The sequence below is a fragment of the Suillus subalutaceus genome, assembly GCF_016647625.1.
Source record: "Suillus subalutaceus strain FC151 chromosome Unknown DFJ58scaffold_104, whole genome shotgun sequence".
NCBI lineage: Eukaryota > Fungi > Basidiomycota > Agaricomycetes > Boletales > Suillaceae > Suillus > Suillus subalutaceus.
In genome coordinates this window covers 136,814-161,887 of record NW_024540353.1, presented here as the reverse complement: position 1 = coordinate 161,887, position 25,074 = coordinate 136,814, and the positions used below count along the sequence as shown (strand labels likewise).

The 25,074-nt window shown below is 44.1% G+C and overlaps 5 protein-coding genes across 5 annotated transcripts; 2 read left to right on the top strand and 3 right to left on the bottom strand.

Moving 5' to 3' along the window:
• Positions 1-1,132: 1,132 nt before the first annotated feature.
• DFJ58DRAFT_731384 (uncharacterized protein) lies at positions 1,133-1,860 on the bottom strand (the record flags this gene model as incomplete). The annotated part of the gene is made up of 2 exons (XM_041386027.1): positions 1,133-1,529; positions 1,589-1,860. 2 exons carry the CDS (start codon positions 1,858-1,860, stop codon positions 1,133-1,135), a joined length of 669 nt encoding a protein of 222 aa, XP_041240601.1.
• Positions 1,861-3,597: 1,737 nt separating this feature from the next.
• Positions 3,598-5,406, top strand: DFJ58DRAFT_717694 (uncharacterized protein; the record flags this gene model as incomplete). The annotated part of the gene is made up of 5 exons (XM_041384387.1): positions 3,598-3,664; positions 4,212-4,300; positions 4,415-4,815; positions 4,878-5,283; positions 5,311-5,406. The coding sequence occupies 5 exons, from the start codon at positions 3,598-3,600 to the stop codon at positions 5,404-5,406; spliced, it is 1,059 nt and encodes a 352-aa protein (XP_041240600.1).
• Positions 5,407-6,988: 1,582 nt separating this feature from the next.
• On the bottom strand, positions 6,989-10,944 carry DFJ58DRAFT_717693 (uncharacterized protein; the record flags this gene model as incomplete). Its single annotated transcript, XM_041384386.1, has 11 exons — positions 6,989-7,110; positions 7,156-7,334; positions 8,333-8,776; positions 8,821-8,959; positions 9,020-9,280; positions 9,520-9,635; positions 9,693-9,835; positions 9,886-10,051; positions 10,231-10,298; positions 10,347-10,718; positions 10,807-10,944. The coding sequence occupies 11 exons, from the start codon at positions 10,942-10,944 to the stop codon at positions 6,989-6,991; spliced, it is 2,148 nt and encodes a 715-aa protein (XP_041240599.1).
• A 6,549-nt stretch (positions 10,945-17,493) lies between these two features.
• On the top strand, positions 17,494-18,999 carry DFJ58DRAFT_844148 (uncharacterized protein; the record flags this gene model as incomplete). Its single annotated transcript, XM_041393045.1, has 7 exons — positions 17,494-17,637; positions 17,692-18,065; positions 18,168-18,242; positions 18,291-18,397; positions 18,456-18,610; positions 18,637-18,876; positions 18,931-18,999. The coding sequence occupies 7 exons, from the start codon at positions 17,494-17,496 to the stop codon at positions 18,997-18,999; spliced, it is 1,164 nt and encodes a 387-aa protein (XP_041240598.1).
• A 1,899-nt stretch (positions 19,000-20,898) lies between these two features.
• On the bottom strand, positions 20,899-21,956 carry DFJ58DRAFT_664961 (uncharacterized protein; the record flags this gene model as incomplete). The annotated part of the gene is made up of 5 exons (XM_041382474.1): positions 20,899-21,146; positions 21,198-21,272; positions 21,334-21,519; positions 21,561-21,777; positions 21,822-21,956. Coding segments are annotated over 5 exons (861 nt in total), but the record flags the coding sequence as incomplete, so codon positions are not given.
• Positions 21,957-25,074: the final 3,118 nt, after the last annotated feature.

Below are 25,074 nucleotides of genomic sequence, written 5' to 3'. Positions count from 1 at the left end.
GCTTACATAATCATGTCTCCCTTTCACCAGTGTCAGTACCAGTCTGAATCAGTCTTTTGCTTGATGATATTTCTACTCTCTGAGCTCTGAGTCTAGTACAGACATCCTTTAGGGTCGAATAGCAGCTAGGCATAGCAATTTTGACCCAACATTTGAAGAGTACTTTTCAGAGTTCTCTTCTTGTTGTGTTTCCCACACCGGTATACTGGTTATCCTTTACTTCTGTTATGCTTACTGATCCGCTTTAGCTTAGACTTCATTCCCGGTTATGATACGTTATCCATCCGACTTACCAATATGTTGTACACATACTTTGCTTATACTTCGTACATAGCCTCGCACCTTTGCTTATTGATCATTCCGTTAGTTATCCGTAGTATATAAACCCTTGTACATGCGCTGTAGTAGATCAGTTCAAATATCATCTTAGATTGCACTCATTCTGTCTGGACTCTAAGTCCCTCCGTTATCCGTCCAGACTTGAGTACGATACTCTTGTCTAATCCGAGACTTAGGATTGATTCATATAGTCTATATATCCGTCTCTGTCTTCGGACAGTCCTCACCCGTTAGTTTCTAGTTCAGATCCGATCTGGATTAGCCGTTACTCTATACGTTCGATATCCGGAAGCCTTAACGGATCTGTTATGATACTTATCTGTCTCACTAGACGCGATACTCTAGCACTCTGAAATAAGGGGCAAGACTCGGGAAAGGGGCACAGCGCACGAGCTGAGGCCAAAGCCCTTCGGATCCGATACTTCTTGAGTACGGTGTGGGAAACACAACAAGAAGAGAACTCTGAAAAGTACTCTTCAAATGTTGGGTCAAAATTGCTATGCCTAGCTGCTATTCGACCCTAAAGGATGTCTGTACTAGACTCAGAGCTCAGAGAGTAGAAATATCATCAAGCAAAAGACTGATTCAGACTGGTACTGACACTGGTGAAAGGGAGACATGATTATGTAAGCAGTAAAAATGCGAACATAAACTAAGGAAAGTGGGTAAGTGAAGGTAAGTAAAAAGGGGGAATATCAGCCCAGGGAAAACTATATTGTCACACCGGTGTACAGGAATGCCGAAAGGAGATGAACAATAGTTAGAGTTATATGAACAGGACATGAAACAAGGATTAGATCGGATCTGTGAACCGGACGACGGATATGTCCATTGGATCTGGATTGGATCTGAGATCTGGATCTTCGGATCTGTACCCGGGAATATGGTATATGACAAGTGCTTTCTGTGCTAAAGGGTCATGCATGGAGCGGAAGTTGTGGACTTGTAAGTTGCACCAGAACTTAGCCATCATCTGGATACGGTCTGCAGGCCATGCGGCTTCCTGCATGGCATCTATAATGTGTGGACAGGCCTGACAGAAGTCTTCAAAGTTAAGATTTTGGTCGTCTATGACCGCTTTGGCGTTGCGCATAGAAGTGGCTGATACCCATGCAGTGTCTCCTCCTGCTAAGGTAGCCATGATCATGGTGTCCTCATCCACGGAGCTCTTGAGCTTCGCGTCATCAAGACTGTCATTGAGAGTTCAATGTAATCTCCCTTGTCAAGCTTGTGTAGAGCATATGATGACGGGAGGATTGTAGGGTTCATAGGAACATTGAGATTCGGGACAGCAGTGTACTTATATTTCTTCTTCTTCTTCTTCTTGTCTTCTTTCAGTGTTGCTTCTTCCTTGTCGTGACACTCTTGCTCTTGTCTTTCCTGCTCATCTTCATTGAGTCTTTCTAAGTGTTCTTGTCGGTCTCTGTCTTCATCTAATTGTGCTTGCCACTGTGCTTTCACATCATTGTTCTCGGCTTGCCAGATGTTCCTGAGTACTATAATGGCCTGGTCTTCAGTCATGTTCTCATTGGTAAGTTGAAGCCTTGTATTGATGAATGTGTCGTCCACATAGTTAGGACAGATATTAGATTTGGGTCACTCAGGTAAATGAGGCATATTAAAGTGAGATGAATTCTAAGTTGTGTAAAGGAATGCTGAAAGAATGAGTGTTACAACTAGGAGTTGTCGAGTACTGAGAGCTTGCAAGTAGTAGTAGTACAAAGCAAAGAAAGAGATGTCCCAAAAAGGACATCTGCTGCATAGACGACATTCTATGTTTGTCCTCATTCCTCAGACTCACTTAGAAAACAAACCCTATTTCTTTATCATCTCCTCCTCGTCATGTATTGTTAAACAACCTTTCGCATCATCTCCACTGCATATGACTCGGACACTGATTTTGCTGAAAATCCTCATGCCTTATTGTGCTGATCAACTCAAATTTTTCCTTCGAAACGCTAATCTTCTTGATCAGTACCTGCAGCTACCCGATAAAATTAGACATGGCTTTCCTCTCAGGGGAGCTTGATCCCATTCGATACTACCTATGCTCCCCCTAATTTGCCTAGCGCACTTCGAGCATGATCAACTAATTCAAGATTACATCAAGGCTGAATTGTCACTCGGCTGCCTCTTTGGTACATTCATGCAAGAAGCTTTAGAAACCAAAATCAGCCCCTTCCACTCCTCTCTGCTGCAAGTAACTGTCAAAGAAGAGGCTCCTGGGCACCCCAAGAAATACTGGGTCTGCCACAATCTCTCCTTCAAAGGCCCTTCTGGCCATTCTGTCAATGACAAAATCGATGCTAAGGACTTTCCCACTCACTGGGGAACAGCGCAATTAGTTGCTGATTTTGTAAGTCTCCTCCATGCCTCCACATACCTCCCATCTCCACGTTTCCCCATCTGCTACCCTATCTTGCTTATGACCTTGCGGTCACCAGCCGCTGAGGAGTTCGCACGATAGGGACAGCCAATGCACCTTATAAGCCCCAAGGGCCTCTCCTTGCCTCCAAGCAACCCCCTCTGAGTCTCTTCCCACTCTCCGAGTCTCCTCCCAATCTCCAAGTTTCTTACTCACTATCCACCCTCCAGGTGGCCACTGCTCCCCCAGGCACTCGAGCCACTTCCCTCAATATCAAGGGTGCCTATCACACACCATCCCAATCCTCCCCAATCACAAATGTTACCTCGTAGTATGTTATCATGACCTATTCTTCCTTGATCATAACCTACCTTTCAGTGCTGCTTCAGCATCCGGTCTCCAGGGCGAAGTCGCTGACACCACCCAAGACATCTGGGAGCATGCCAATATCGGCCCCACTTGGAAATGGGTGGATGATTTTTTTCATCATCCGTGTACCTGACCCAGATGGTCCTTTCACTGGAATCTCCAATGGTATTCCTTACCGCTATCACTATGACCTCCACTCAGCCAAAGCCTACATTGGCCCAATCAACATATCTTGGCATCCAACCAAGGGTGCTGACTTTGGCGACATACACGAGTATGTGGATTATACCTTTGACTTCCTGAATTGGTCTGTATCTCTTCCCAAACCCAAACATCTCAAATATGTCTTCCGCCTCCAAACCTTCCTCGATATTTTCAAAAACAAACAAGTCTTCAAATGTGATGCTGAAAAGATCACGGGCATGCTTACTCATTGCGCCTTTGTTTTTATTTATGGTCGCACATACCTATCCAACCTCTATTGTTGAATTGCAGACTTCCCGAATGAATTCATCCTGCGCTTCATGCGTTCAGCTGTCATATCTGATCTGGGTTGGTGGCTCCAATTACTCAGGTCTGAACACCCTCCTTGTTCGCTCACTCCCCATCCTCCTACCTGCAATTATAACATCTGGGTCGATGCATCCATGGGATATGGTATCGGCATATTTTGGAACGGTCTTTGGGATGCATGGCATCTGTGTGACGGATGGTGCAATCCCATTGGCCATGATATCGGCTGGCTCGAGACCATCGCGGTGGAGTTCACAATTCGCATCTCCTTCCAATTTGGCATATCCAATGCTGATATTCTCATCCACAGTGACAACGAAGGCATTATCAGTGCTTTCAACAAAGGTTGATGTTCTAATCTCACCTCAAATATGTCCATCAGACAATCCGAGCAGATTCTCAGGTCTGCAAATCTCTCCATATCCCTTATATATGTCAATACTGCTGTCAATCTCACAGACCCCATCTCACGCAACATCCTGCCACCTCCTTCACAACACATTCCATTCCACATCACTCTACCAGCCGAGCTCACTCCATTTGTCTTGAATGTCGAATGACACTCCTACGGACCTCCTGAACCTCTCCCTTCTCAACATCCATGAAACAGCCGTCATACGTCCAGACGGTCGCGTCCGCATCCCACATCATCCTCGCAAAGACACCACCATTGCCTCTTCGTCTCACCGACCTCATGTCCTTGCAAGCGAACGCGTCCTTCTCTGGACTACTCCTCATGGCCTACAATTCCAAAACGACCTACTCCAATGCTTCCCCGACTCTATAATCCTAAAAATATTCTTGGTCATGATCCAATCTTTAGATGAGGACACACATAGTAACTACAGCACTGGACTACTCTGTTTCACTCAATTCTGTGATCTTCACAGTGTTCCTGAGCCCAATTGCATGCCCACTTCATCCAAACTTCTTGCTGCCTTTCTTGCCAATGCAGCTGGGACTGTCTCGAGCAGCGCTGCCAATTCTTGGATGGCAGATCTCCATTACTGGCACTCCGTCAATGGGGCGGATTGGCATGGGGGAGAATCAGATGTCCTTTGCCATGTCCGCCGAGGACTTTCAAAACTCACTCCCCCCAGTTCCAAATGTTCCAAATGTTCCAAATGTCCTCCCATGATTCTCACAGCTCTCTTGCAGTTAGCATCAGGACTCAACTTGAGCAACTCCTTTGACATCACTGTCTTTGCCATAGCCTGTGTTGCCTTTTGGTCTTGTTGTCAGTACGTACCTCCTCGTACTCTTCCACTATCACACCTAAGGCCTCTCCTAGCCTTGGGGAACTTCTCATCCCAAGTCCAAACACCTTTGACCCTGTCAAACATGTCAACCGCTCCATTCTGCCCATTTCAGTGCTCGATACTGACAATGTACATTGTACCACACTCCAAATCCCTTGGACAAAGACAATCAATACTGAAGGTGCTGCTATCAGCATCATGGGACATATGCATTCCACATGTCCTCTCAACACCCTCGTCCACCATCTGCAAAGCAACCTCAATATCCCATCACATGCTCCTCTCTTCTCCTTTGAAACAGCAGCCAGCTCCTGGTCACCCTTGACCAAGCCATGGTTCCTCGCACGCTGCAATGAAGTCTGGGTCTCTGCCGGACATCCTAGCATGCCAGGTCATGCCTTCCACATAGGCAGAGCCACGGAGTTGTTATTAGAAGGAGTCCATCCAGACATTGTCGCTATGCAGGGTTGTTGGAAGTCATGCACTTTCCTGGAGTATTGGCATCAAATCGAATCCATCCCTCCACTTTTATTTCCACTGCTATCAATTCCCCTCTTGTGATTGCCCGTCTAGACTCCACCATGCTCAATGTTCAATGCTCGCATTCGCTACCTAATACTGCATTATCTCGTGTATAACTGTGTCTGTCCCTGTACTTCCTACTGATCCTCTTGAAACATGTGCTTTTCTTGCATCCACATCTCGTATTGTGTCTGGGTTCGGGTTCCTCGAAGAGGAACTCGACTGTAGTCAAATCGTGCTCATTCTGGTGTGGTCTCATTTTCCTCTTCGCGGTTTTCTCTTCCCGCAACTCGAGACTAACCTTTTCACACTCAGAAGGTTTGATTTTTTCTCTGCACTCGCACAGGTTCATGTCATGTTGATGCATTAAACAGTACAACTGTAGCGCACCAATGATGCATCATTGGTGCAATTGTACTACCTTTGCTTTTCTCACACTGATGCATCAGCCTGCTGTGACAATCATATTGGCGCTAGTTATGTATACCTGCATAAACCTTCAATAGGTGGACCAAAGTTATCCCTCATATTATTCACTACTCCCCTATCAGCAGTCTCCACTTGTCTCAGCCACAACCCTTGTCCGATGCTATTCTGCACTTTCCCGCACTATGTGCGCACATTCCCACAGCACTATTCATGCTCCCGCGACTTATCCGACGCTATTCCCCGCGCTTATAGCGCTATCAGAACTACCAGCAATGTGTCTATAGGAGCATTAGTGCATGTCCGCTCTACCTAGCGCTTGTCCACTCTATCTAGTGCTTGTTCCCGCACCTAGCGCTAGTCCAGCGCGCTGTTCTCGCGCTCTAGGAATCACCCGAAATGTCAGGATCCATCCATGGATCAGCCTACCTCATTGGTATGTAATTTGCCTTGCCTCGAGTTTGTAACAAGTGCTACAGTCTTATTACATGTATATCCTATCCCTTCCAAGTCCGAGATGGTATAGTTTACTAGTATAAGAAGCCTATGGTGACTACTTTGACATTACTTCCCTTCGACTGTATTTCCTTTCCCTTAGGTTTTACTTAGAAGTAGTCACCCTTTAGTTGCGCTGTATGGCCCCTATTTGACTTTCCTTACCCTTGCAATCAATACCCTTGATCTCTCTCGCTATCCATTACCTTCCTTTGACTCAGTGTCCGCTTTCTTGACTTCCGCTCTTTCCTGCGCATTAGCGCTCTATCTTGCGACGCACTATTCCCGCGCTTTAGCACTCTTTCAGGTCTTTTGATCTTAAGTTGATCTTAGTAGCTGTTCCCTCGGGTCGAACATTCTTGCATCTTTGTTGCAAGTATAGCAGCATAGGCAGAGCATTAGACATATACTGGCTGAGTACCTTAACAAGTGCCTAGTCAGGTTGTGTTTTTCACACCTCTTCATGTTGATGCATGCCCACCGCCATCCCCTCCATTTGCTGATGCATCCCCCTTCATTTTCTGATGCATCAGTCCTCTCTTTGTCATGCCCTCCCACTGTCTTGTGCCCACTGTCCTCCCACACCCAACCTCACTTTCTCGTGCCCTCGCGCCATTTCGCATGTGCTATCACACCCACCTATCGTTACACGTGTGTATTGCATTTATTATTTATCTACTCATATTACAACAAATGTCTACTATGTGTCCATGTCCATGTCTTGCTGAGCAACGAGCGAGTTGTGGTCAAATGTGTCTACCAGTGCCAAGGTGTTGGTCCAGCTGGTCTTGAAGGACTCAGCAAGCATTTGACATAAGGAAGCTTGATGTTTGGTGTATGCCATACAGCCCTCGCGTTCATCTTCACCTGCATCCTCTAACATGTTTTCCAGGCCCTGCTCGTCCCAGCGCTGTGCATCCCATTCCAAAAATTGCAGAATCCTTCGCATCTCCTCCTTCAACAATTCCACCTCTTCTGCCCAGCGCATCACCCGTGCCCTGGCTTTGCACCATTCTATTTGCATGTCTGGTTGTCCATGAGTCTGACTAGGAACCATATGAAGAGCCACCTACCTTCCGAGGCATTGTCTTTGTCTATCTCATTGGCAGCCACTCCCTGCAAATTCCAAATCCATGACAACTTTCTCGTTCCCTCTGTTTTCTCCCCATAATAAGTCCGTCATCGAGTGGACATCAGCTCGGTCTAGCAGTCACAGTGATGAGTGCCACCCAGTCTGATTCACTCGTGGTGAAAGAACCACCAGGGCTTTATGCGCTGAAGGATCTTCAACTCAGCTGAGGGTGCAGCTGATATAATTGTTGAAGGGAGGAAAATATGAGTGCGATATGTTCGTCCCTTAGGGGAAGTGGAGAAAGCAAATATCCACTGGTCAACTCTAGGGGGAATGCGCAAAGCGCGTGATAAGGCGAAAGCGCGGGAACAAAGGCGCTATAGGCGCGCGAAGCGCGGGAAAGTCGCGCGTCGAAAAGCGGAACTGGGTGAAAGCGGTATGCGAGCGATAGTGAGATGTTAAGACGTGTACTGAGATGCTGATAAGACAACTGATGCGGATATGGCCACTAGAGCTAACTGCTACTAGGGCTTGCGATGATTTATTCAAAACATAATAAAAACTCGGAGATGGTGACTGTCTATGATGATGGTGGTCCGTGGTAATGTGTGTTGTGTAAAGTAAAAAAATGTGTAATGAAAAATGTGTACCAAGTGAAAATAAACATGGTACAATGTTGAAATAAATGATAAATGGAGAAATGCATACCTGGGAACTTGGTTGGACATGGGAAAACACAGTGGGAAGTCAGGTGCCCTATAGCGCTTAGGCGCGGGAAAATTCGCCTAAAGTGCGCGCAAGTCGCGCAAGTGTCGCCTATGTTGCGGAAGTGTCGCCTAAGTCGCGCGCGTCGCGCGAACATCGCATTTATCGCGCAAGTGTCGTGTTACATGCATGATACTGTAGACTCGACCTATGTTGCAATATGTGCCATTGTGAGGCTACCCAGGATCGAGTCTCTACAGCGCATACTCATAAGTGCTGGCAGCAGCCTCAATCCTCGCCTCAACAGCTTTCAATGTATTCCGTGCCCTTGTGTTTGCTCCTTGTCCACAGAGGTTGCGGTCTTTGTACTTGAGGATTGCAGTCTGAGCATGTAAGTTTGAACGCAGAGAGCGAGGTGCATCGTGACCTTGTGCATATTGCAGCTTCCATTTAATGGCCTGGAGGTGGCTGTTGCAAGGTGCAGTCCTGCTGATCTGCCAGAGCTTGATTGCTTCTGGTGCAGCAGTCACACTGCCAGATACTGAACTCTCGCTCACACATAGTGCAGCGAGTGACAGCATGTATAGTTCCTGCATCTTCATCCAGGTATCAATCCTCCATCGGAGAGTGTTGCTTTGCTGAACCATCTTCCCTTCTTGATTATCTGTTGCGTGAACTCTGAGGCCAGCTCTGTTTGCTTTCATTTGCCGTCTATTGAAGTAAAAACAATGTCATAAAAGTAACAGTACACTCACTGTTGTTCCTCAAGTTCTAAGCCAGTACTGATTAATATGCTAGGGGTGCAATCCTCGTGTAGGGCAAGGCAAGTTCCTGTTTGAAGGTTGATCTCATCCTCCCTAGCCAGTTCTAGTCGTAGCAAAGCCATAGTGACAGCTGCAATGCGTCAAGATCAAAATGAGCACATAAGCATTACCATCATTGTCTCGTACTTACTTTCTGCCTTTCGTTTGAAAGGATTAGGCTGTGTAGGGTCGTACTCCCAAGCCTCCACTTGTTCTCTCCATTGTTTGAGGGTGGGACCATATTCACCTCGCAAACCATCATCAAGGTCCTCAAATGCTTCACAATGGTTCTCACGCTCTGGGAATGCATTCTTTATCTTGTGAAGCATAGCATGACCTGAAAAATCTAAGTTGCCATTTTTTTTCACAAAAATCAATGCACCAAGTCCAACAACCTTTTTCCAATTTGAGTCTACAAAGTAATCATCAAGGGTGTCTCATCGTGTGCCAGGCCCCATTTCTTTGGTGCTCGAAGCAACAGGGTTGATGTTGGCCCAGCCACGTTCTGGTGCTTCTCCGTCAGTCCTGCCTACCCCATTCTTGAAAATGATGTTTGGCACTGCTCAATATGAGCGGGAAGGTGGAACTTTGGCATGAAAAATGAGATTGTCTTGACGGCATGCGAGAGATGCATTGAAATTGGAAAGGCACTCATGTGGTGCCATAATTTTTTGTGCCACTGGCATGCGATATTATAGGATACATTGAGAGTGTTGAGTTCAGTATGACGTAGTGCTGAGAAAAACAAGTAGTTCATGTTAATATATCTACATGCATGTGTTAGATCGCCAACTGCTGGATGCAAAAGACAATTTACCTTTCACCCTTTTTGAAGATCCCCAATGGCGTTGGGCAGTTTCATGTTGTGGCAGGCACAGTCGACAGTACCTAAACCAGTGGTAGCGAGTCCATGGTCAGATTTCATATCGGCCATATTTACAGCATTGTGACTTGAACACGTTGATTTCTGCAAATCTAACTGTTAATATATGAAATAGAATAATTCAAACCACGAACCTCCTGGACGCTGTCCACACTGCTGTGCAAGAAATATTTATATGCTTTGTCCTTGACAAAATATCCCCAGCCACAACTTAGGCTCGGGTCAACACTGTCACTTGAAACAGCCTTGCGTTTTAAGCGGAAGTTTGCATCTATAGTGAGGAATAATCCATATAACCACCTAACAGTACTTATATCAGTAGAAATTCCCCTCTGGACTGGAGCTCACTCTAAACTTACTGTCGAGGAGCATCTTTTCAACCAGCTGGGAGATTCTTCCCTGGGTGTGGGCACGCCAGGCACAATACAGTACATTCACCCTCAACTGTCCCATCTACACCACTGGGATTGTGACCTCACCCCAAGCGCTTAAGCATCTTCAAGTGGTGCCACTCGCATATCATCTGTGTAAATGAATCATACCGATCCTGGAGGAAGCTGGATTAACTTTGAAGGTACCTAAAAATTAAGTTTACCTTGATGGGAAGTAAGCCAGTGTTATCGGACATCCAGCTGAGTGCATTATAAAATTTGAAGGCAGATACTTTTGACTCAAATGAGAGTAGGTGATAGTGTTCAAGAATGCGGAATGTCGCAGCGGTTTTTGGATCTGATGTTGTCGAAGGAAACCACAATATTTGAAGTAGCTGTTGTATATGGCTTTGGGCTGTTGTGCAATTGCAGAAGTCAAGAGATACTTCCTGTATGCCATGGGTGTCAACAACAATAAAATCATCATTGAACGCGTGACGAGGATTAAAACATATCTGGCCAGTGGTGTGGCCAAGCTGGATGCGAAGGCCCAGGGTTTTCAGAGAGATTTGCTTGAAGTATTGACCATTCCATTTCTGTATTGATAGTAGATATTAGCCTTACATCCTCATCTCCCAATCAGACATGAAAGCATACCTCCAATTGGTGAAGCAGGTGGCACACATGAGCCAACAGGATGCAAGGTGAACAATAGATCTCTGACCCTAAGCAGTCCTGACACCTGTACTCTGGGCTGGGACAATTACACTCTGAGCAAGATTGAGCAGCAAGTCTATTACATCTTCCTTCAAGATGGATCATTTCCTGCAGAAATAATTCTCAGTGCTTCAATCACATCAACAAAGGATGATCCTGAATAATGGTGAGCGACATATCAAAGGACTCAGAACATTATAGTGTACATACACCTGCTGTTCGTTTTCTCTTTTGCTGCCCTAAAAAGTCCAATGATACATCGAGTGGGAGATCATCGAATGGCTCAGGAATTGACAATGGTGCCACATCATGCAGAGTCAGTGCTGCGCGAGTTCAATTATTAGTGGTAAACATTGAGCTTGGGTTTCTTTTTCCATCTCTTCGGTACTCTGGACATTACTTCACAGTATATTGTCTGGATTGAAGATGTCCCTGCCTCAGAAGAGCCGACGGCATAAGTAGGATCTGTAGACATTCTTTGTTGGTTTCTGCACTGATTGTCATGGTGTCGAGCGAAGAGTATTCATCCATATTGACCTCACATTTACGGTTCAAGTCATTATCAGAAAAAAAATCAAGTGTTCATTTAGCAGAAAATGAACATGACAGACATGAATAAGTAGTCGAAGACTAACAAATGAGATTGATGCATGCAGATATAATGGGCAGAGCTGTGTGAACCAAATATGGTGCCACAAACAGACATGTTTAGGGCCGGAATGAAATTTTCACTAGTGATGATGTCCAAATAGCAATGATGCCTTAAAGCTGGCACTGAGATGTCAACCAATGCTACCAAATGAAGTATGGTATCGAACCTACTAGTGTGTCACCTGCTTGCTGCAAGCCTACGTCAGATGGCACAATGAACTTTCTGTTCTCCCAGGACAAGTGACTGAATGGTAAAGTATGTAGCAACACGATTGCCTGGTGTCCGGAGTTCAAATTTCATGCTATCCCTATGGCAAGTGTTACATATAACAGAGAGTTAATGAAAACGTGAAAACTCACCAGATGTATGATGGAAAAACTCCGATGTAGCGGCCCTGAGTAACGCAATAAAAAGGGGGTTCTAGATCGTGCTGTGAAGGCATATTATAGAATATTCCTTGATAAGAGTATAGAAAGCACTCTTCTGCCATAGCGTTTACGGCCTCCTCTAACTCTAAACTGCCCTCATGCACAGTCACAAACTCCTTTGGTTTGACCATGTAGGGCGTCATGGCAATATCGAGCCAAAGGGGATTGGTGGATCTTGCATTGAGAGATATCCTGGGAGTGGGTAAAATGAAAGACACTATGTTTTTTTGGGTATGTCCTCAGAAATTCCTCCATTAATAGTGAAAGACTCACTCTGCATCATGAACATCGACATGGTGGTAGTATTTCCGGTGCTTTCAATGTCGTATTTAACAGTCACTGGGTCGATACAAAGTTCTAGAGAAAATTGCCGGTGGTAGTTACAGTAGTTTTTGGTTTAGTCTTATGAACCGCTACCAATGATATAGCAGTACACTCACCCCGGACATTAACATTGATATCGAAATTTGCTTAGACCTAAACGGTGTTATTGGAAATCAATTTGCGGTGCTTGGAATCACTGGTACAATGTTTTCAGACAGTATGAGTCGCTGTATATAAAACTGATGCATCACTGATGCATCTCTATGATTAATACAATATATTGATATCAGGAGCAGTATGGTATAGTAGCTCATTGCGTGAAGTATATCCTGTAGGTCAATCATGACATGCATGAGCAGAACACAAGTGGTGGCCAGGATTCCTAGTACGAGGCAAAAATTTACTGGTTGAAATTGGGACTGCTCGGGTTCTTTGCGATGACACTAAAGATGTCGACCTAGTTGAAATTTGGATTGTTCGGGTTCTTTGTAATGACACCAAGAATGTTGACCAGCCGCTGGAGGACTTGTCGATAGACAGTGTGAGATTTTGACATACAGTGAAGATAATGTGCATTGTACCATTTCAACATCTGCAAGGTCCTGTTTGATGTAACAGTTAGATACAGTGGCTCAAAAAAACCGTCCGTATGTTTTGGCATTTTTCACTATCTATAATATTGTGTGAGAACAAACAAATGCCTCAAAAACATGCTTATACCACATTGTAGTATGGCTTCAGGGCTTTCATTTGAGCCCTACACCGTGGGAATCGGTGGAGATATGGTGGAGATACAAGGCTCACAAAATGGTGACTCATGCGGACAGTTTTTTGACTCAAGTATTTTACAGTAATAACCAGGTATTCTAGTATTTTGTATGACCTCCCTTGGCTTTAATTACTGCCTCTATCCTTCTAGGCATACTCTCAATTAATTTCTGGCAATCCTCAGCTGTGATCTTCCCCCATTCCACTGCTACTCTCTCCCAAAGCTCCCATACTCCTTTAGGGGGGTTTTCATAGGCTTGAAGCTTTTTCTTGAGTGTTCCCCAGAGATGTTCAATGACATTGACATCAGGAGACTGTGCTGGCCAGTCAAGAACATTGATGTTATGTTCTTCAAACCATTCCCTAGCTCTTCTGGATGTGTGCTTGGGATCATTATCCTGTTGGAAAATGATATCTTCTTCATCAATCCCTGATTCTGCCAAGCTAGGCAGCAAGTGGTCATTTAAAATGTCCACATACTGCTCAGCATTCATCTTCCCCTCAACCTCAGCAAGCATTCCCACACCATTCCATCCCATACAGCCCCATACCATTAAAGAACCTCCTCCAAACTTGACAGTCCCATTAACCTCTCTGTCTGTTAGGCCATCTCCCTTCTTTTTCCATACATACACCTTCCCATCTGACCCAATCCTATTGATTTTGGTCTCATCTGACCATATAACATGCTTCCAGTCCTCTACAGTCCAGTGTTGATGAGCTAAGGCAAAGGCTAGTCTTCTCTGCCTATGTTTGATGGAGAGAAGAGGCTTTTTCTTCTTTGTTACTGCCTTGAGATGAGCTGCCTTGAGAACATTCCTCACAGTTTGTGAAGAGACAGGGGTAGTGATGGTGGAATTGATATAATGGGTGGCTTGGACAGCATTATCAGCCTTTCCTGTAGTGATATGTTGGATAATAGCCCTTTTGTCAGTAGAGGTAAGCTTGGATGGACGTCCTCCACAAGAGTTTTCCTTGTCTGGGTGGCTTTCTTTGATGAACTTGGCCACAGTGGACTTGCATATTCCAGTTCTAGAGGAAATTTGGCGAGCAGAGAGGCCAGCATAAGACAGAGAGAGGATATTATCTCTTTGAGCAGAGGAGATGGCTTTCATGGTGATTATGACTATGATACATGAGACATTCTGGTTTATATAGTTAGATATAGTCATAAAATAACATAATGACACCACTTTATAATTTATATAATAGTGGCATGATTTTTATGGTGTCATAAATAATGATTTATATAGTTTTAATATACACTCAAAAAACTGTCCACATGAGTCATCATTTTATAAGCCTTATATCTCCACCATATCTCCGCCGATTCCCACGGTGTAGGGCTCAAATAAAAGCCCTGAAGCCATACTACAATGTGGTATAAGTATGTCCTTGAGGAATTTGTTCATTCTCACACAATATCATAGATAGTGAAAAATGTCAAAACATGCGGACAGTTTTTTGAGCCACTGTATAAAGTTGTCAAATTATCAGTAAAGTGCGACTCACCACTCATGCTGGTACTACCAATGTTTTTGTGAAAGTCTTCAACTGCTTTTGGGTGAGGGTATCAGCACTGACATTGGTCAGATGGTTTTGTAATGTTCATTATGGATTGAAACATACCAATGGTGCTCTTGATCATATTTTGGTTTGTTCTTCTTGCTGATGATGATGGCACAGTTACTGTGTCTTTTGGTACACATCAGTAGCTAGAACAGAGAGAGAAGTGTGCACTTTGCATTTGAATATCTCTTGTGGTAAGAACAAGCAGTGTCGAGTTGCCAGTCTTTCAAGTTTGGTGTGTGATGAAATTAAGGCTGAAGCGCTGACTGAGTATGGCTATGCCATTGTTACCCGCAATTGGCAAGCAAGAACTGATGCAAATCAGCCATTTGGTCTCATTATACATCAATCATATAGTACTAGTTAGATCAGCTCAGAGTATGTCTGCAGGGGTTCTACCTTGCACAATGATCTCGATAATAGCCAGATTAGTTATTGAACTGGTCATCTTTAGGCTCAAGTGCAACACATGATCATGTTCAAGTTGGAACTCAACTTGAACGTTGCAAACACTGCGAGTCAATAACTACTATCATGCACGCTATGGCACATTGCATTGGACTGGTTCCTGTATCCACTAACTTATAATGTCATCCAGGTGGGTCTCTAGTTGCTGGCCAATATGACACAAATATACTTACTGAAGTACTAGCCGCTGCAGCGCAATGCTTACAATTACCTTTGATTTCGATTCCAATGTTCAACCTTCTATATCAATGCCCAGGTGATTCTCTCCTTCAAGTTGCTCTCAATGCGATGTTCTGAATGAGAGTATAGTACATGTTCGTTTCTCAACACTCGAACGTTCAATTACCTTTCGGATTTTGATTCTGATGTTCAACCTTCCATATCAATGCCTAGGAAGTTGGAACTCAATGTTGCAAACACTCCGGGTCAATAACTACTATCATGCACGCTATTGCACATTGCATTGGACTGGTTCCTGTATCCATTAACTTCTAATGTCGTCCAGGTGGGTCTCTAGTTGCTGGCTAATATAAGACAAATGTACTTACTGAAGTACTAGCCGCAGCACAATGCTTACAATTACCCTTGATTTCAATTCCAATGTTCAACCTTCTATATCAATGCCCAGGTGATTCTCTCCTTGCTCTCGATGCAATGTTCTGAATATGAGAGTATAGTATATGTTTGTTGCTCAACATTCAAATGTTCCATTACCTTTCAGATTTCAATTTCCGATGTTCAACCTTCCATATCAATGCCTAGGTGATTCTCTGCTTGCTCTCAATGCGCTGTCCTAAACTTATCTGAATATGAGAGTATAGTATATGTTCATTGCTAAAGATTCAAATGTTCAATGTCCAATGTCCAGGTGATTCAGTGCTTGCTCTCAATTGTGCGGTGTTCTGAACTTATACATTCAATGTCCAGGTGATTCCCTGCTTGCTCTCAATTGTGCTATGTCCTGAACTCATACATTCAACATCCAATGTCCAGGTGATTCAGTGCTTGCTCTCAATTGTGCGGTGTCCTGAACTTATACATTCAATGTCCAGGTGATTCCCTGCTTGCTCTCAATTGTGCTATGTCCTGAACTCATACATTCAACATCCAATGTCCAGGTGATTTCCCACTTGCTCTCAATTGTGCGATGTTCTGGACTTATCCTATTATGAGAATGCAGTATATGTTCATTCGAACATCGTCTAGGTGATTCTCTGCTTGCTCTCAATGTGAGGTGAACTTATCAATTTACCGCTTGCTCTCAATTGTGCGATATTCTGAACTTATACATTCAACATTCAATGTCCAGGTAATTCCCACTTGCTCTCAATGCGATGTTGTGAACTTATCTAATTATGAGAGTTGTCATATACCATATATCCGGTTACAGATCCGATGATCTGGATCTCAGATCCGATCCAGATCCGATGAACATATCCGTCGTCCGGTCCACAGATCCGCTTTGATTCTTATTTCATTTCCTGTTCATATAACTCTAACTATCGTTCATCTCCTTTCGGTATTCCTGTACACCGGTATACCAGTTATCCTTTACTTCCGCTATGCTTACTGATCCGCTACACTTACGAATCCGCTTTTACTTGTACTTCATTCCCGGTTCATGATTCGTGATCCATCCAACTTACCAATACGCTCCACTTAGACTTTGCTTATACTTTCGTACATAGCCCCGCACCTTTGCTTATTGATCATTCCGTTAGCTATCCGTAGTATATAAACCTTTGTATATGCGCTGTAGTAGATCAGTTCGAATATCATCTTAGATTGCACTCATTCCGTCTGGACTCTGAGTCCCTCCGTTATCCATCCGGACTTGAGTACACTACTCTTGTCTACTCCGAGACTTAGGATAGATTCCTATAGTCTACATATCCGCCTCTGTCTTCGGACAGTCCTCACCCGTTAGTTTCTAGTCCGGATCCGATCCGGATTGGCCGTTACTCTATACACGCGATACTTTAGCTCTCTGAAATAAGGGGCAAGACTCGGGAAAGGGGCACAGCGCACGAGCTGAGGCCGAAGCCCTTCGGATCCGATACTACTTGAGTACGGTCTTAACAAGAGTACAGTATGCCATGCCGTTCATTTAAACCATCATCAGTCATGGAATGAAAAGTTGCCTTGTAATCGGTTCATGTAGTAAGTTTGTTAAATTAGCTTCCTTTTTTCAATGGGCGATGTTGATCTGTTGTTTTGGCAATGAGCCATATAAAGATGGACATAGACGTTGTGAAGAGACACACTCGTCTATCATCGTGCGAAGCAAAAAAAAAAAGGTATGACAGCTCCACTATTAGCATGGCGCATGACTGAAAATTCTATGGCGGATACCAACCAGCTAAGTGGACTACTATGGAACAGTACCTATAGCTCCAAGAATGGTTCCCGGAGTATACTGCACTCCACAATGGGGACAAGGAATACATGCTCTTCTGGCTCAAGATTTATCTTCATTGGTTTAGGAGATGGCCTGAGCGAGCTATTCTCTTCCCGGGTATCCCTACTAAAACAATATTAAAAAAGGAGCAACAAACCACAGAAATTCATGCCAAGGATTCACATAAAGTTGTAAGTTGTCAAATGTGTTGACAATTTTTGACTGCTAATGCAAAACCCTGGTAGCAATTACAGACCTGGTTTTGTTGGTGGACAAATGCATCCAAGAAAAATCGCAGCTTAAAGAAGGATATGTCCATCTTTGAAGCTGCACTGGTACTGAAGTCGCATACAAAATCCACTGAAGAGATATACATGGACATGGTCTATAATGAATGGATCAAACCTCTCATCAAGGCCAAACAAGAGGCAGGTAACATAAGTACAGCTGGCCAGCGCATGGCATTGGGCCAAAAGTTTTGCAAGGAGCTCCTGGAAGACAAGTCAGACCAGGTTAAGGATGAAGTGAGAGAGAAGTATGATAAACAGAAAAAGGTAAAGAGGGTCATATTAGACAATGAAGATGACAATGATGAAACTGATGCTGATGCCATCGCAAAGTAAGTACTGGCTTATGTTTGTGATTTTGGTGTACTCACACGACCTATAGAGCTATCAATGATTTACCAATCATATGCCAGCGCTTTGCATATCTCATCAAGAAAAACTCAATTCATAGTCTCCTTCATGTGTGCTGGACCAGAGCCGAGGCATGATTGGGACATTGTTTCATTATCGTAAGCGCACCAAACTAGAAACATGACTAATGAACTCACACTACTAAGGTGCCATCCATCAGAAACCCCCGCTGGGAGTAATTTTTCTCAATTGTGCCCTGACAAGGACAACACCTTCCTTGCGGCATACCAGCAATACGCTGAGTTGATATTCTGTAAGCCAATCTTTACTGTCCAAATCACTGTAGACTCACCCTGATACTCATCCATCAGCTGTGAACAAGTGTAACCCACTACTGCCAGGTGTTGAAGATGACAATGAGCTTGAAGAGCTTGAAGGATGCGACAATGGTGAAGAGGATGGAGGATGTGATGGTTCCATGGATTGGAATATTCCAGGTCTTTATATTGTTTTGTGCCCGCCTGATGTCATTCTGGTGCTGGTCTTCCTAAGTCTAAGCACAAGCGCAAGTCGAAGCTCCCAGCTGCCGAAGTCAATTGCAATCCTGCTATAGAACCCACCCCCACCATCACGCCCATGAACATGGCCAAACCCAAGGCTAAACCCAAAGCAAAACCTCTCACCAAGTCTGGTGCAGTAATGGAGACATTGCATGCTACTGCTGATGAAGGCAATATGTTGGGTCATTTGACTGCCTCCCAACTTGACTATGAGCAGCATGATTCCTGCAAAGTACATCCAAGACATCTTAGTATATTCTCACTTTCTTAATGCTAATGGACATAGGAAAAGGCAAACGAAGGCATGAGTCCATGTCTTCATGTCATGATCACAAATTTGCTTCTTGTACCATAGTAATGTTTGATGCTGTTAGTAACACATGTAGTCTCTGTTTTTCTCATGATGAATACAGTTGTGTTGTCAAATTAATCCCCTTAATAAGTGGTATATCGAGTGCGCTTGTACAGGCAGGCAGCACAGAATTGAATTGAAAATGACATCAGTCATGTGGGTCTGATAGTATCTTGTTTCAGTTGTTTGGAGTAAGGTTTGCCGGAGGTAGAATACAGCTAACTGACTGAAATTTATGAGATACAAGGTGTACATACTACAGTCAATCTCCAAAGTTCGAGAGTGTAAACTAGTACATCATATGATGTTGGTTCCAGTCTGTGCGCTCACAAGAAATAGTTGGGACAGACATTGCTGCTTCAGCTGTGTACATCATGGTGGGGTAAACACTATGGTAGAATATCAGTTCATGCAGCCTGAGACTACCACTTACTTATAGTGTGCTGAGAATAACATAAGGTCGGGTAAACATTGAAGTGCCTCAAGACACTTTGAGAATGTGCAATTGATATGGGGTTCGAACTTTGGAGTGTCACAGACCTGTGCTTGAAAGCGACTGTGCTGAATGATGTCTAGCTCGCATATGAAGGAGAAGTCAAGAAAGGATGCAGTGGTAAGTTCAGCATATAGCCATGGGCCTGCTACAAGAAGGGTCCGTGCACAGCATATGGCAGCGAGCAGGTGGCAGTAGCAGGATGTGGACCCATATCGACCATGTACAACCGTATGACGCTTCCCTTTTTTGACAGTTTGATGGATACTGATGGTGGGGCTGCAAGAAGGATCTGTGTGGAGTGTTTGGAGGTGACCAGGTGGTGGCGGGATGTGGACCCATACTGGGAGGTATTGTTGATCATGTACAAGTGTGGGATGCTTCCCTTTTTTGAGAATGTTGATTTGATGCATTAAGTACTGATCACCTGTGTGTCACCATTAATACTACTGATTAGTAATGTTGATGCAATAGGATCTTCCTTACTAAGTAGTAGGGTTTACTTCTGCTGCAGCACTCAGCACTTCTCTTTGTAAAATAAAATATCTCCGGTAAATAGTGTCTTAAAACATATGTGATATAATCCGCCTATTTCCGAGTGGCCGAATTACCGAGAATTACCAGTGGCCGCTATTTGCCGACTAATGCCCCGCCACCTCACAATCATTTCCCACGTTGTCTCAACCACCTTGCTCATCACCACATACAATGAGCTCTATCAATGTGCTCAAATCTTACTCGTTTTTCTTGGTTCTTTCGCACATTGACTTTGATAAGGTATGTCATCCATTATTTCTTTGAATTAGGTCTAAAACATACACAATAGTTAACTGGTAAGTCTTGCCGCTGCCCGCTTATTAATCTTCTAGCTAGAGTGCTTACTGTCAGCGCCTTCCCTCCCAGTCCACTCTCCCACCTCGCCAGCCAGCAACATGCGCCATTCCAAGTGCATGTTGACCTCTTCGTGGATGAAGATGTCAGTCCTCAATTCATCTCACTCGCTTCATACCACTACGGCTTCACCAAGTCAAATATGGTGCAAAAGGCTGGAGGACAAGGGCAGGCGGGCAGACAATACAATGAGGAGAGGAACAGAGGTGGTCAATATAAACTCAAGGTGAGTAGTGTTGTACATTGCCCTCTTTGCCATGCTTATGATACAACACTGCTGTGCGCCCATCACTAGAGTTGTACTTGAGACAGCACACAAATAGTAGTATTGCATTGCGACGAGTGAAGAGAAGACAGCGATAAGCTCCCTTTATTTAAACATTCTAGTCCGAATCTGATGAGCTACTATCGGAGTTGTCATCCTCATCCTCAGTGTCTATGTCTATGGTAGCATGGCTCATTTTGGCTCTCTTCTGCTTCCTCATCACATACACTAGTTCACCCCTGGCATGGCACTCTCAGTTGAGCTGCATCCGCGCTTTACGATCATCATCAGGCAGAGTGACCCAATGGCATGTCCCCTTGTCTAAGGCTCCCCATAACTTTTCAACCTCATTCCTGCCACCTACTTTACTTGGGTTGTGCACTGGACCAGAGAGAGGCCAATTCACCAGCTCGACACCATGGTGCTCGACAATTTTGCATTCATAGTTAGTATAGTTCATTTTAACTGAGCATTTGATATTTTTCTTGAGCATAATAGACTCTGTTTGAGTATCAGCATAATGTGTGTGACCAAGCGAAAATAAATTAATACTTAGCGCATCCTGAATAAAGGTACGGCATTCACTGATGATTTTATTTAATGGGCACTGGTGGTTAGGTGTGACACCTTCATCTGCAACAAGAGTATTCACATTTTAATACATTAATAAGAGAAGGAAGGAACTAACCCAAGCCGCTGATAACATAGGACTCTAGTTTGAGTCCAAGGTGCCATGGTTCCATGTGGAGAATGTCCTTAATAACTTTTCTGCCTTCTGAGTGAAAAAAACCTTGGGCTCTGAGAGGTCTTCGATCTCCCCGTGCACTACAATATAAAAACCCTCCGTGCCAGTTCAAGCGCAGAGTGCCATCCACTGAGACAATGATCAGCCGAGTCAATATAATAAATGAAAACAAATACTACATACTTCATGATCCATTGAGGCCAATGAAGCATTAATGTCATGTCGAACTGCCTTTGGGTTGGCCCGAGCAGTCCATTGCTTCTTTTCACGTGCCTCAAGAATCTGTCCTTTGTAGACTTGTTTCTGTGCAAAGGTGAGCTTGGAGTAAGTACGGTCAAGCTCTGTCTTATTCTGAGCAATGAACTCTGTGAGCTTGAAACACTCGCCCTTTTTGCAATCTGCATGAAAGTAAGTCCATTGATATAGCCAACACACTGAGACAAAGACATACCTTCATTGGCCTCCTTGAGTTGTGCTCGTACAAAGCCATTCCATAAATTGACACCCTGTCGCTGCTGAAGCAAGCAGCTCTTCAAGAATAGCTGGCTTCGAGTCCATTTTAGTGAACTAGGCCCATATATGAAGTCAGCAATAAATCAGTTCTCCAATACATTGACCTTACCATCCGTGTGTTTCTGTGATATGGATGGCCTCCTGCGCATACCCAGACTTCATGGAATCAAGGGCAGTGGTCAAAGCTGCCAGTCGAGCCTGACGTTCTGCTTTTGAGCCACTGACAACCTCGCCTGTGAACGTTGAACCTTTCCCAGGTGAGCCATGTGTAGTATACAATGAGAATAAAAGCATCGAGATCAACTTACTTTATATTGTGTTGCATAAATCCAGAGTTAGAAAGAACTTCCAGTAACCAGAGGTCAAGATGAAATCAAATTTTCATAGCTAAACCGAACCTAAAATATGACATTCGAGTACATTGCAACTTGATTCACACCGTAGCTATATCAAACAAATTGCTCGGGTACACTATACTAAGAAATTAACCTGGGCCCACAAATAACCGAGGTGAAACTTACAAAGATAATGATTACTTGCATTGGCCATCACAGCGAGGATTGATGCCATGCGGTCCTCTGGAATGTCCAGTTTCACAAGAATAGCTTGCCATGCAAAGGGTTCGTATCCACTCTTTTGTTCAATGCACCTCCAAATCTCACCCATTGTCATGGGAGGAACTTTCAAGTCCTTAAGACAGGCGTGAATACTTGCTGAGACCCGATTAGCCTGTGCATCTGACGGGCCCTCCATCAAATGGGGATCAGCGGTGAGATAAATATGATTAGTGATTGAGATCCCTTGGTCATTTCCTTGCGTAATGTGCACGAGATTTGGAGCCTGAACTTTAGCACCAGTAGTCTGATTTCATTTATCTATCAGTTCCATAACCAAAAATGTGTATATTGACTCACAGGCTCGTGCAATGTCTCATCCCTCTTAGATCTATGGCGCTGGGTAGCCTTCGCATTAGCACCAGTCTTCTTCTGAGGCTATTTTATCTGAATCAGTTTGACTGCGTAATGTAGTATATTTTCTCACAGGATTGTGCTGGGGCTTGTCTGAGTTGGAACTGCATTGCTGAACAGGTGCTCCTCGTGATTTTAATGAAGGTGACAAAGGTGCGATGACGAAAGGAGGAGGGCGTGAAGGTTGTAATGCGGCTTCTGACTCGTGTTCCCTCACTGTACTAGTGGGAATCTTCACGATCTTTTTCTTCGGAGATGAAGAAGCGAGGATGAAAGGACATGATGGTGGTAGTGCGGCTTCCAAGATATGTCCCTTCTCACCAATACCAGTCTTCTGAGGCTGTTTTATCCATGAGTATAATAATGCGAAAGGTGTAGTGTTACTCACAGGATTATGCAAAGACTTTTCCAAGTTAGAGCCATGTTTCTGAGCTACTCTGTCTGGTTTTAATAGAGGCAAGCAAGGTGCAATGGAGAAAGGTGGTGGGCGTGATGGTGGTAGTATGTCAACCAAATTATGTTCCTTTGCAGGCGCTCTTCTCAGTGTCAATGGCGAACTTAGAAGGTATGGTAGTTCGTAGTTGTTGTTGCTGTTGCCATTCTTGCTGTTGTTGCCATTGTTGTTGTTGTTGTAGTTGTCATCATCAGAATCAGAATCAGAAAGTGAATGTAGGGATGATTTGGTTGTAGTAGACAACATGGAAAGGCACGCAGATGAAAGACATTCTGAAATGAGTGAATCCTTGTAAGTATATGTCATGAAAAGATGCGCAGATGAAAGACCTTCAGAAATGAGCAAATCTCTGCAGTCACTTTTGGTTGATACTTGATGAGAGTTCAGAGGATCTGGGAAGAAATATGACAAGGCATTCATTGATTGATTTGGAGTCTTGCACTCAAGCTCGTCCAAAGCAGCAAGCTGTTAAGACTGTACTCAAGTAGTATCGGATCCGAAGGGCTTCGGCCTCAGCTCGTGTGCTGTGCCCCTTTCCTGAGTCTTGCCCCTTATTTCAGAGTACTAGAGTATCATGTATATTGAGACAGATAAGTCTCATAACAGATCTGTTAAGGCTTCCATATATTGAACATATATAGTAACGGCTAATCCGGATCGGATCCGAACTAGAAACTAACGGGCGAGGACTGTCCGAAGACAGAGACGAATATATAAACTATAGGAATCAATCCTAAGTCTTGGAGTAGACAAGAGTATCGTACTCAAGTCCGGACGGATATCGGATGGACTTAGAGTCCAGACAGAATGAGTGCAGTCTAAGATGATATTCGAACTGATCTACTACAGCGCATGTACAAGGGTTTATATACTACGGATAACTAACAGAATGATCAATAAGCAAGGACGCGAGGCTATGTACGAAGTATAAGCAAAGTATGTGTACAGCATATTGGTAAGTTGGATGGATAACGAATCATAACCGGGAATGAAGTCTAAGCTAAAGCGGATCAGTAAGTGTAGCGGATCAGTAAGCATAACGGAAGTAAAGGATAACCGGTATACCGGTGTACAGGAATGCTGAAAGGAGATGAACGATAGTTAGAGTTATATGAACAGGACATGAAACAAGGATTAGATCGGATCTGTGGACCGGACAATGGATATGTCCATCAGATCTGGATTGGATCTGAGATCTGGATCTTTTGATCTGTACCCGGTGTAGAGATTCACATTTCTCCAGGCTCATATGGGCCAAATTCACGGCTTTTCACGACGCACTCGATATCCTTACAACGCGCTTCTAATATGACTTCCGCGCAACGCGCACTTTGGCGCGTACCAGCACGTTCAAGTGCGTTCGAGCGCGTTACGGTGCACTTCGTCGCATTTCCTTAGGATCCGTCGCCTGTCCTCCGCATGTCCCATCCTAGTCCTCCAAGGTCCATTGGTGCGTTTTCCCTTCTTCAGAACTCATACTCCGTCACGCAGGCACTAGTACTTATCATCATATCTCGTTAGGGACCCTGACTTACCTCACCATTTACCTTAGTTCTTCCTATTCGGCTCCGAGCCGTGGGAACTCGCTTAGCATACCTACACGTCACCATGTTTGTTTTCCTGTCACTTACTTCCGCTCCACTACCATAAAAGTGTAAAGCTCGAGTTTCTATCTGAATACACCGGTTTTCCTTCCTATTGGCGCTTTGACACCTTTAAGTGTCTATTTCTACATCTATCAAAGTCCTG